Below are 13,032 nucleotides of genomic sequence, written 5' to 3'. Positions count from 1 at the left end.
CCACAAGTGCACAGAGACAGCTCAGCCTCAACAAGCAGATTCACATACACCTAGGAAGTCTTACCAGGACTTCATTTCTCTTCTCCAAAGGTAAATCTTTGGGCCTGGCTCATTCCAACTGAAGCCCTTAATAAATGAAGAATGGAATGGGTTAAAGTGGAGCCGAAAGGCTCAACCGAGCAGTTAAGACAGGTTTGATGTCTGACTGCGCTGCTGTCCAGCTCTGTGCAGAGCATATGATGGATTTAGGCACATGTGCCAAACTAATTATAGCCAACCCTATATATCCACAGGCTCAACATCTGTGGATACAATAAACTGCAGATAGGGTGTACCCAAAAATTAAGTCTGCATCTATACTGAACATGCAGAGATTTTTTTTTACCCTTGCTCCATAAACAATACAGTATAACAACTGCTTATGGGGCTGAGGGTATAGTTTGGTGGTAGGACACTTGCCAAGCATGGGCAAAACACTGGGTTCAGTCCCCAGCACTAAAAAAAAGAAAAAAAAGGCAATAAATACATAGAATTTACATTGTACTGGCTCTTGTAAGTAATTTGGAGAGTTCCGGGTACCAGGAAAAAAACAAAAAAACAAAAAAAACAACAGTAATTTGGAGAGAATTTGAAGTACACAGGTGGATGTGCACAGGTTATATGTAAATACTGCATCATTCTATACAAGGGACTTGGGCACCCCTGGATTTTGGCGCGGAGGGAGAGCCTAGAACGCCCTCTGCAGAGCATCCTTTCGACATTTGTGCTCTGAGCAACGTCTCTTGCCCCTGCTCATTCCCCTTGCCTCCGCCTTCACGTTTCGGGAATGTAACTTCTGGCAGATAAGAGGTTGTCGCTTGGTGTGGCTTCAGTGCGAGCTGCAGTTGCAGCACACATGATCAAGAGATCAGGAATAATTTGGGTGTAAGAATGGCCACTGGTAAACCTGTTTACGAATTCTGAGCCACTTAGTCACTTAAGCAATCTCAAGCGCTCTCTCGCACTTTCTCTCCCTCCCTCCCTCCCCATTAACATCTCCTTTTAGGAAAGGATCTAGTAAGTTTAACACAAGAGACAGTTTATTTAAGATGTCCCCTTTTCCCGTGTTATGGTTCAGACCTGGCACTATGCTCATTGGTGGAACGGTCTACTGGCGAGTTCACAGCTGACTTGCTGTGGGGAGATGGGACCTGGTCAGAAGAGGCACTGGGGCATCATCTGGAAGGGTGCATCTCCCTCCCCAGTTGCTCCCTTCTCTCTGTTTCCTGGTTGCCATGACATGAGCAGCTTTCCTCCACCATCCTATTTCTGCATTGGAGCTAATGGACCACGGACTGTTACCATGAGCCAAAAATAAACGTTTCTTCTTTAAGTTGTGGGTGTTGGGTATTTTGTCCCAGTGACTTGGAAAGTAACTAAGACACCCAGAATCCTTCACATTCCCACTGTGATCTACAGGCTTCATACCAATGAAATGCTCTACAGGACATGACGAGGACGAGGCCCCCTTGGCTGCAGTGAGAGAAAGGAAAGCCCTCAGCAGTGCACGAGTGGCCTCACCCTCAGGGAACAAGGGATTGTATGTGATTCGGCATCACTTTTACTTAGGGAGGTGGGGAAGAAGCTGAGCTGCGTCTGGGATACTTGGGGAGCCCCAGACTCCTGAACTGGGCTCAGAATTTACTATGTTTAGCCTCAAACTATTTTTTAAAAAACGTAAAATGATCTCTCTGCCCCAGATAGGTCAATAAGATATTAACAGAAAAAAAGATTATAAGACTCAAAACTAATTAATACAATGATGAACAACCAACACAGTCTAAACTGTTTGAAACCAAAACAATATTTTCTCCACCTCACTTTGGGGTGGCGGAACTGGGGATTGAAGCCACAGCATTCACACTGGGCTATATCCCTAGTACTTTTTTTTCCTTTTTGAGAAAGGGTTTTGCTGAGCTGTCCAGGATGGTCTCGGACTTGTGATCTTCCTGCCTTCACTTAACAGAATGCTGAGATTACAGGTGTGTGTCACCATGCCTAGATTCCATTTGGCTTTTAAGAAGAAGAATCCACTTTCACATGTATTGTTTTCTTTTCTTTTCTTTTTGGTATTGGGAATCAAACTCATGACCTTACACTTGCTAGGCAGGTGCTATGTCATTGAGCTATGTCCCTGGCTCTTTCACAGGTAACTATGTTCTAATTTTTTTGAACCTTCTATATTTGGAAATATTTTAATATATTAAAGACAATATAGCAAAGCTGGGTGTAGTGGCATATGCCTGTAATCCTAGCATTTAGGAGGCTGAGGCAGGAGGATTGCCATGACTTCGAGGACAACCTGGGCTACACAGTGAGTTCAAAGCTGGCCTGAAATGCATAGTGAGATCCTGTCTCAAAACAGAACAGAACAAAACAAAACAAGCCCAAAAAATACAATATAGCAAACTAGAGTAACTTTTCCCAATGATTAAATGTGTGTTTATAATCCATGTATCAGGATAAAACTCTACAAAATGACTTTTGCTTTTGTATGTGCAATAGCAAAGAAATACACTTTGTAATAAAGAGAAACAGCTTTAGTGTGAAACATGCAAATCATTACTTGAAAGTAGAGTTCTAAAACTTAAAACAACATTCTCAATCATTCCTACCAATAGAGGGAAGCAGAAACAGGGATGATAAAAGAAGCTATAAATTCACATTTGAATTTGGCTAGCAATTTTATTGAGCATCTTTAGGTGCTCTGTGAAAAACTTTCACCTATATTATCTCATTTAAAAGCATCTTAAAGGGCTGGGGATATAGCTCAGTGGCACAAGCGCCTGCCTGGCAAGTGCAAGATCCTGAGTTTGATTCCCAGAACCAAAAATAAATAAAACAAAATAAAATAAAAGCATCTTATAATCTGGATCAGTGGAATTGATTTCATTGTCAATGTCTTGGCATTTATGTAAAACTTATATAATGGGTCACCACGCTTCCAACCTGTGCAAACACATTACACGTGTGCACACATAAACATGCGTGGTATCATAAACTTGTTTCCTGTATGCCAGGAGAAAATGCCTTCATGAATAAAGCAAGCCCTTTATATTTTTTATTTTGAGACAGGGTCTCTCCAAGTCCCAAGCAGCAGAAATAAGGAAGTAGCAGGATACCGCTGCAAGTGAGCAAATAAGGACTTTGCTTATGGCACCTTGTCGGCCTTTATATTTTAGCAGGATTGCTCATGGCTGGAAATGAAGCTCTGAAAGGGATCAGAGAGCAACAAGATAAATAAAGTGGATAGTCCAGGTAGTGTTTTGGAATATCTTGCTGTGCAATGAAGCAGCGGTGTGATCCAAATACCACTTGGCTAAGCTCAGTCTTCAGTTTTTCCCTCATTTCTTTCTGCTCTATCCTCTCTGGCACTGCCCACAAGAACTGTTATTCTATTTTTTTTTTTTTTTTTTTTTTTGCAATATTGGGGATTGAACCCAGGGCACTGCGTTGAGCTACGCCCCTAGCACTTTATATTTCTTATTTTCAGACAGGGTCTCTATGCATTTCCCAGACAGCACTCAAACTCACAATCCATAAGGACGTTATTTTTATTCTTGATACAGGCTGTTGCCACTGCTCCTTTCACTTTAAAGTTCTTTGGGAGGATGCCTGAAGAAATCTCACTTCCACTTCACTAAAATCCAGTTATTTATGCGGCCACTTTCTCTCTCTACCTACTGCTATTTTGAAGTTACTTAATTCAATTCAACCTTGCTGAGCACTTGGTATGAGTCAGACACACTGTTATACAGGAGCACAAAGACACACGAGGCATCTCTGCCCACCCCCCAGAGCTTACAGTCTCCTTGTGGAGGTAGACAGACACGACTTAAATCATTTCATTCACGCAACACATCTACTGTTTTATGTATTAATTCAGCAAATATTTAATTAGCACCTACTTTGGGTCATTCCCAGTACTGGTTTGGGTTTGTCCAGAAGCTCACCCTCAGGCCGCCATTTAAGCGCAAGTAGCCTACCTGGGTGACGATTCTAGGAAACACTGCAAAGTGACAAATGAGGTATGTTTTCAAATGAGCTACCGCCTTCTGGGGCTGACCGCTGCTGAGGATAAGTACATACACACCCCTCACCGGCCTCACCCGAGTGCCAGGGAGTTGGCATTTTGGTACATTTATAACCAAGCTCAGCATTCGACTGAAAGCCACACGGGGGTACGGCTTTAATCTGCTGGCCCCTTCTGATGTGCCGTGCACGTACGAGCAGAGAGGGCTCCTGTGAGCAGAGAAAGTCACCACACAGACATGCAGGTGCTGGTGGCCACAAGTGGCCCCAGGGGAGTCAAGTTCTAAGGGCCAAAAGGGATGCATGAGGGTCACGAGAGATAAGGCACAGGCACCATCTTATGGAAACGGGGCCGGGAGAACGTGCACGAAACAAACACTGTCCCTGGAATTTAAGAAGAAAGACAATACTCCCAAATACACTGTAGAGTGCGCAGCTATCTTAACTGCAATTTCCAACCTCCACCTCCTGTCTTTCCAGCTGACTTTGCTAGTATCCCAACTGGGAGCTATCAGGCATGGACCCCTCATCTTCTCACAGTACCCCTCCCTTCCTACCCTCAGTCCCCCTAATCACTCTCTTGCACGCACCCTCAAATCCCTGAAAGCAGTGTTTGCCAGACTAAACCAGCGCTCTGGTCAGGGGGATCCAATGCTCCGCTTCCTTCCTGTGCACGCCGTTGCAGTGGGACACACCTGGGGAATCGTGCACAAGCCTGCTGGCCTCAAGGCACTCTCAATGGTGCCTGGCAATCGTTATATTTTCCAGACCTATTCATTCAACCTCATACTTCATACTTTCTCTTCTCGCTTCAAACCTTCACTACTTCTTTCTCTTTTCCTGCTCATTTTTATATGCAAAAAAAGTCAAGCAATCAGAGAAGAGCTCCATTAGTTCCCAACATGACGTCTACCCACCGACGACTTCAGACTTACAGGTTATCTTCTCTCTGTGCACGTGGGCTGAAATGACACAGTACCTGTCCTTACTCCTAGCTTACACCGACAGTAGATCCCAGCTCCTCTCATCCCCTTAATATATAGCTCTGGCCATTTGTCTCTCTGTGGCAACATCAGTTTCTCCCTCTCTACTGGGTCATCAACATCAGCATGCAAACATGTCATTATTTCTCCTTCTTTGAGAAAAGTCTCTCACCCCCTTGACTTTCATCTTTTTTGTCTTTCTGTTACAGTAAGGTCTCAAAGACTGGTCTATTCACTATTTTTTATCACTTCACTAAAACTGTCCTTATTACAGTCGCTAATGCTAAATCCGCACTGCTAAATCGGTCCTCAATCCTCAGATGTTAGCAATGCTTGACCTTACCCGAGTACATCTTCCTTCCTGAACTACTTTTTCCACTTGGCTTCCAGGACGCCACCCTCTTCTTTCTCTCAGCTTCTTTACTGTTTGTAACTCTTCCTTGGCCACTCAACCCCGGAGAGCCCCACAGCTCCGTCGTGGGACCCTTCTTTTTTCTATTCAGAGATGCATTCCTCCCTTAAAGGTGTACAAACAGAATCCCACTCTGCTATCTCCAGGCCAAGCCTTTCCCCGCCATCCTAATCTCTACCAAACCGTTCTACCTAACATTTCCACTTGGACATTCACTGGGCATCTCAGACTGAGTTCTGACTCTCACCACCTGCCCAAACCTACTCCTGTCTCATCCTTTCCATGAGTAAATGGCACATTTTTTTCTTCCGGCTGCCTAGGCCAAAACTCCTTGACTGGTCTTTCCTGAACATCCAATTTCTTACCCAGAAAGCAAATCCCGACAACACTGTTTAAATCCAGTCACTCCTCACCTCCTTCCCTGCAATCATTTTAGTCCAGTAATCATCTCACCTGAATTATCACAGCAACCTTCTCGGGGGCCTCCTTATTCCCACGGACCCATTCTCCACGTACTTGCCAATGGGACCCCGAGTGCCATGCTGCAGATCATATCACTTCTCTGCTGAAGACCCCTGCAGTGGAGCCCCTGCTCACCCAGAATAAAAGCCAAAGGTTTCTGATGACTCTCAAGGCCCTATGTATCTGCTCCCCTCCCCACTACCTCTCGGCCTCCTCTCTAATATTTGCCCCTTCACCTGCTCCGGTTGCTCCACTGGCCTCTTCGCTATTCCCTTGCAGCGGAGCCACTCCACACCAGATGTCTAAGTGGCCTGCGTGCTCACCTCTCTCAGGTCTCCACAGAATTCCCCTCGGGTGAAGGCCACCCACCCAGCGAACCTAATGTTACAAACCACTTCCCTGTTCTTCCTCCTTAGCTTTTTTTTAAAACAAATATACTGTACTATATATTTCACTCACCTTATTTATATTCTAACTTACCCATCTAGAATCTCACCTGAGATCTCTGGCTGTTTTACTTTGGCACTGGAATGTATCTTCCACACAGTAGGCAGGCAACAGATACTTTTTGACAGAACAAACGAATGAATGAATGAATGAGTGAATGACATAGTCATAATGAAGGTGAGGCCACACCCACGCTCCCTCTCCGATACATCTCCAGTGCCTATCTCAGTGCCCCGCACAGAGCAGGTGCTCGGCAAGTACCTATTAAATGAAAGAAATGTGCAGATGAATGGATTTCTGTGAAGATTAGACAAATACTAAAGCATTTAATAACAGAAATGAAGGAATAAAGAATCAAGATGAATGTAAATTTATCCTTTTCACAGGATGGAGTCTTAGGTTACTTTTTAATAGGGAAAGGTCAAACAGAAGTAGACCAATAATTTCAGACCAGGCTGTAGGTTATATGAAAACAATATAAACTTCAGCTTCTCAGAGCAGTGGGCGAGGTACCCAGGGAAGTGGCTGCGGTGGCTGAGAGCGGGAAGAATGCACCTGAATGTCAGTGGGCTCCATGCTAGGGAGGGGAGTGAGGAGGACTCACGGCGTGGTAAGGATGACTGGTGAGGATCACTCTCCGAGTGACAGTTGTCCCCCGTGCCAGCAGGCAAAGTTAACACTGGCGGAAGTTAGGGTAAGAACAATAGGTGGTCTGGAAATCTGTGAACGCAGCTTTGATGTCTACAAAGGATTCCAGTTCAGTGGTTTAGAACTCTACCCAACATTGTTTACGAGGTGGTCCTAAAACTACTGAGTAACACAAAGACTAAATATCCGACGCTCCTCAGTCCTTGAGGTCAGCCTACAGATATGAATGTGGACCTGTGAGTTAACTGTACCTACCTCACTCATGAAATGCCGTACAGTAGATGTTTCTGCCCCTTTCCCAGCTTCCATCTCCACGGATGCTGCATGGCAGTGTCATCAAGATCCCCAAGTGTTAGGCACATGGCTGTCGCAGAAATGAGGCTAGAGGCCTGGCTCAGTGATGGCAAGCCTTCTAGAGCTTTCAGTGATAGCGGACAGCCCGCTGTGGCATGCGTGCCACAGGTTCGCCACCACTGGCTACCCTATGCAGAGAAGTCATGACGTGTTACAGTTTGGATCTGCAGTGCCTCCAAGGCTCATGTGTTGAAGCACTGGTCCCCAGCTGGTGGTACTACTGGGAGGTGCTAAGAACTTTAGGAGACAGGGTGTGGCTGGAAGAAGTCACTCAGGCCGTGTTTCTGGAGGGTATATTTTGCCCTTGGACTTCTCTCTCCCTCTTTCTCTGCTTTCTGGCCATGATGAAGTTGACACCTTTCCTCCACCAAACCCAAATAAGATTTGTCTTCCTTGATGCTGATTTTCTCAGGTATTTTGTCACAACGGAAAACTGATTAAAACAGCATGGTACCATTTCTTGCTAGTGTCTTCCTGCATCAAGATGAAAGTCCATCCTGTCTCCAAGGCCTTCTGTTGTCTTCTGGGAGGCGAATGTAAGATATCACCTCATATAAATTTATTTAGGATCCCTCTCTCTCAACCCTCTCAGATCTTACCTAATTGCTACAAGGAACCAAGCAAAAGGATCCTAGAGCACTGATTTAAAGAGGCTGACCTAGAAATTTCTGTATGTGTCTGAGGATGTAGCTCAGTGATAAAGTGCTTGCCTAGCATAGCTAAGGCTCTAGGTTTGATCCTCAGCACTGAAATAGTAGTAATAATTAATAATAATAATGATAGAAATTGCTATATGGTCACCAAGGTTTTTGCTCTTAAAAGAGAAAGAATGCTGAATCATTCTGCTCCTAAGAGACAAAGCACAACACAACCTCACTTCCTAGCTCAACCCATATCATTTGTCTTGGTACCTGTCCCTGAGTTTGTGACTAGCTTCTGGAACCAGTTAATGTTTCAAACCTGGGGTAGTGAAAGAACTTGGTTCTTTCTACTAAATCTGCCCTCATTTAATTGCTCATCACAAAAATATTTACATATTCAATCAAGATCTCCCAAACACAGAGGCTAATTACAAAAAAAGACTTCAAATTAGCCTTCAGGGCACTTCACTCAGCCATTCAACAAACATTAAATGAAGATCTATATAGAAGTTATGAAGCATACATTTGAGGAATCCCCAGTTATTCATTCAAGGACAAAAGGTATATAAACCTTGTAAATACACAAATTACCAAAAAAAAAGATGTATTATTTTAAAAGGTATAGATAATGCTTTTTGACAGCAGTTGGAAGAGAGTGACTATTTACGGACAGAGTTCAAGAAAGACTTTATAGAGATGAGTAACTTGTGCTAGATTTGAAGGATGAATAAAAACTCACCATGTGAGAGAGAAGGGGCATCTCAACCACAGAGAGTTTAGTGCAAGGCCAGCTGGGAGCTGAAGAGTAACACGGTGAAGTGTGTATCGGTGGATCATGAGAGAGAATGGAAGGAGTGAGACAGAAAGCGTTCGGGCCAGAGTCATTGAGTGCCGGGCCCAGCACCCATGCAGTACTATGTATCCAGTGATCCTTGTTGGTGCTTGTAAGGGTTAATACCTAAAAAGAATCTAGGCCTATGACTGGCCCCGAGCACCACACCGATTCTGTTACAACTATTATTATGTGCACTCACTGCCTTATCTCTAGGGTTAAGAATAATTAATACGTATTTGTTGGAGAATGAAAAATCTGCAATTTCTAAGAAGGAAGTAGAGATGGATATGATTTTCGTTACACTACACATGGGGGGGAAGCAAGGAGAGGATGGGTTCTATAGAACTGCTTTAGTCCCTTGCAAGTCATTCCTTCTCCCCACCCAAAGTTATGTTGGGGAGAGCAGGTTACTTGGATAAAAGTAATCATGAGACCTTGCATGTGGACAGCATTTTCAGCTTAAATATAGTGTTGTTTAAAACACTTGCAATCTTCATAATTAAAACTTTTAATCCCTTCTCGGAAGAATCCTATTACCAGACATCTGGATACAACCTGAAATTCACATCCCTGGATGAATGAATTCAAGCCACTGGCTGAGGTTACTGCCTACCTGTACCTTCCCCAAGCCCACTTCTTCATTATACCCCTACATTAATCTAAAGAAGAGAAGGGAGCAAAGGCACAAAGGATTTGTAAAGGTGGTACCTTAATTTCCTAAACTATAAAATTCCTTTGCAAAGTCAGTGTCTTACTTCAATTTAATTCAGCTCAATTCCACATCTACTGAGAAAGACACTACAGATTGCAGATATCTAAGTCCTACTCATTCCATATCAGTGGACTGGGAATTTGCAGATAAGTGTTTAGGGTGTTTTGTTTTGCAGTGCTGAGGATTGACCCCAGGGCTATCTGCGCCTGCAGCACTAAGATCAGGTTTTTAAATTGCTGGGATGGTTAATCCTGACTGTCAACTTGATTGGCTTGAGAGACAGCTAGATGGATGCTTTGGATCCATGCAAGGGTCACGTGTGTGTGTGTGTGTGTGTGTGTGTGTGTGTGTGTGTGTGTGTGTAGAATTTCGAGGATTTATTCTCTGGCTCTTCCCCTGTTCTCTGCTCCCTTGCTGCCCTGAGCTAAGCAACTCTGCTCTGTCATGCCCTTCTACCATGATGCTTTTACCTTGGAACCAGCCAACCACGGACTGACACCTGTCTTGGTTACTTTTCTCTCCTTGCTGAGACAAAATACCCAATGCCCAAAGTGAAGGAAGGAAAGGTTTATTTAGCTTACAGTTTGTGGAGGTTTCAGTTCATACTTGGCTGGCTCCGAGGGAGAAGATAGCAAAGCAAGAAGAGCAAAGGGGGGAATGGCAGCCAAACAGAAAAGCAGCCAGAGCAAGAGGGAGGAATGGTGGCAAACAGCCTCTTTCCCTCCTTTACATTGTAAACAGGCTACCCCCACCTAAGGGGCCTGTACCTCTCCATGCCCTCCTCTTCCATAGGCTCAGGATGTACACAAAGTAAGCACCCTGGCTTCCTGCTGAGTCACTTAGCCAAACCTCTAGACTCCCCAAGTTGACACAATGTATCAACCATAACAACACCTCACACATCATGAGCCAAAATAAACATTTCCTCCTTTAGAGATGCCCTTATGTTGGGTATTTTGTCCCAGCAATGGCAAGTTGACAATATAACTACTAACCAGTTGGATGACACTGGGGAAGTTACTTCATCCATTTGAGCCTGAAGTTCTTCGTAAAATAAATGAATTAGAATGGATCATCTCAAAGTCCTTCGCAGGGTTCATGTAATTCTCAAGTGGGCAACAGCATCAGTTTCAGTATAAATATACATTCCTGGATTAGGAAACCTATGAATTTTCAGGGGAATAATGGTTCGACACATTGTCTAGGGTATTCTATAGTGACTACAGAAGGAACTGGGAAATGGAGCTCATGTCTTTATTCATTCAAAAATATTTACTGAGTTGGGAACTGTGATCATATAGGTCTGTCTTATGCGCTGTGATCTGGGCACTGGTACCTCAGAATTAACAAACAATTAAAACTGCACCAAAAACACCCATCTTCGGGGGCTGAGGATTTAGCTCAGCGGCACAGCACCTGCCTGGCAAGGGCGACATCGGGAGTTTGATTCCTGGTACCGGAAAAAAACAAACAAAAAACAACAACAAAAACACCTATCTTCAATTTCTCCATTGACCAACCAAATAGCTGTGTGGATTTTCCTGTTTAAAAGAAAGAATTCCTGGTTTGTGGATAGGTTGAAACACTTTCACACATTAATTTCACTCAATTTTAAGACACTAAACAAAAAGTTTAAATGTTTTCTGCAACTCTAGATTTTTCACTTTTTCTAAAGCTGATTCTTCAAACTGAACTTTTAAATACAGAAAGCATCTTCCTACTTTTATGGACTTTGTGATGAGTCTGCAAAATAAACACGATGTGAAATTCTGGTTACTATATACCTAAAAAGAGAGACATATTTACAAGTTGTAAAAGAAAAATAAATAACCAAACTCATCCTTGGGGGTGTAAAGATGTAACCTAGATCAGCCAACTCTTAAGATTATCCTATTTAAATATAGTACTGAAACAGAATTTTCAGGCTGGAGGAACCTCTACCCTTAGTTTCCTAAATGAGAAACTTGACATTCAAAGACATAATGACTTGCCCAAAGCAAAGCCAAGATACTTGTTAACACCAAAACTGTGATAAGGCTCCAGGTCTGCAAATTCCTTGTTCAGGAATCTAGCTCTGCATTTGAATTGCGAGAGTTTTAGCAAATCAAGGATAGACAGAGGGTAGATACTCCTTACATTTGAAAGACACTGCTTTAGACTAAATGTAAGGCACCTGATGTTTGCAGTATATTTCTCGAAAGGATACATAATCTGACATTACATATGGTTTAGATAAACGCACAGAGAAAAGATCTACAACACATATATTCCACTTAGAGATAGGTCACACTCACAAGCTCCCTTGCAAGTAGCTTGTTCAAAACTTGGAATCCCTTTCCTTGTCGAAGAAAAGTACTGTATGTGCCTATATAAACAGATATGGTTGAGGTAATGTGGACAATATCCCAATAACCGCCCTGAACTGGGACCAACTGGGACTCCCCTTGAGTCCTCGAGCCCCTGAAGCCTCTAGCAAAGCACTGGGACAACTAGCAAGCCATTGAGTGGGAAGTTCCTAAATCACGGATTCCTAAATCAGAGAAGGCTTAAGCAGTAAGGATAATACAGAATATCTGAAAACATACTTCACCTTTTGAGGTCAGGGTCACAGAGGATAACCACGTCTTACCCCTGAAAAACTCTTGGATACAGCAGTGCAGTGATCAGTAAGGTCAGAACAATGTGTACCTGAAACCTTGGCTTTTCTGGAATCAGAATTCGACGCTTTTAAGAAGGAGGATGAGTTAAAGAAAACCTATCAAAGGTCTCCCGCACTTTGCACTCCAGAGGTAGCTCCCATCTTTTTCACATTTCCCCCATACGCAGATTCCGAGTTTGGGAATAATATGCATTGCAGAGCACCACCCATGCATACAAGCTGCTGGGAAAGTTTTCAAAACAGCCAACATATAGCAATTTTGTACATTTAGAGTGGGTTTCTTAAATTTCAGAGTCTAAACTGAGGAGGTATCCATGCAAGTAGAATTTGCAAATGTGGTGTCTGCAGCTTCGTTTTCCTTGGACACCCGGGAGGCTTCAGGTGAACCGGGTCTCTCACAACACGAAGTCCCCCAAGTGAATTAATAAATCTTGTCCTCAAACCCTGGCCTCAGGGCAGACGATGGAGACTAACAGAGGCTATCAAGGTGACGGGCTTTCCCCAGCCCCAGGTGAGGAGCGGCCGGCCGCGGGACCCGAAGGCGACTCGGCGGGGGAGGCCCTGGGACCCGGCGCGCCTGCCCGCCCTCCCGGGGCCCGCCTCGCTCACCGAGGTGGCCGCCGACGACGGTGACGGCGAGCTGGTCCATGAACACCGCCCGGAAGCGCACGTCCTGCTCGGAGCAGCGCTGCCGGAGGGCGCGCAGAATCTGCACCTGCGGGTAGTCCTCGCTGAGGCGCCGGTCCGTTAGCAGCCAGACCTGGGAGCACATGGCGGCCACGGCGGCGGCGCCCCGCGGGGACCCCTC

General features: G+C 44.3%; 1 protein-coding gene across 1 annotated transcript in view; it reads right to left on the bottom strand.

Moving 5' to 3' along the window:
* Rimkla (ribosomal modification protein rimK-like family member A) overlaps window positions 1–13,032 on the bottom strand; it is a gene marked incomplete at its 5' end in the record, with an annotated part of 31,672 nt that extends 18,640 nt beyond the window's left edge. Inside the window, 1 exon segment of the mRNA XM_005410597.2 lies at window positions 12,834–13,032. Coding sequence (XP_005410654.1) covers window positions 12,834–12,996 — 163 coding nt within the window.

This window comes from Chinchilla lanigera, unplaced genomic scaffold (genome assembly GCF_000276665.1).
Source record: "Chinchilla lanigera isolate Chin_1 unplaced genomic scaffold, ChiLan1.0 scaffold00136, whole genome shotgun sequence".
Taxonomy (NCBI): domain Eukaryota; kingdom Metazoa; phylum Chordata; class Mammalia; order Rodentia; family Chinchillidae; genus Chinchilla; species Chinchilla lanigera.
The sequence above is the reverse complement of the archived record's forward strand: the minus strand, read 5'-3'. Positions and strand labels throughout refer to the sequence as shown.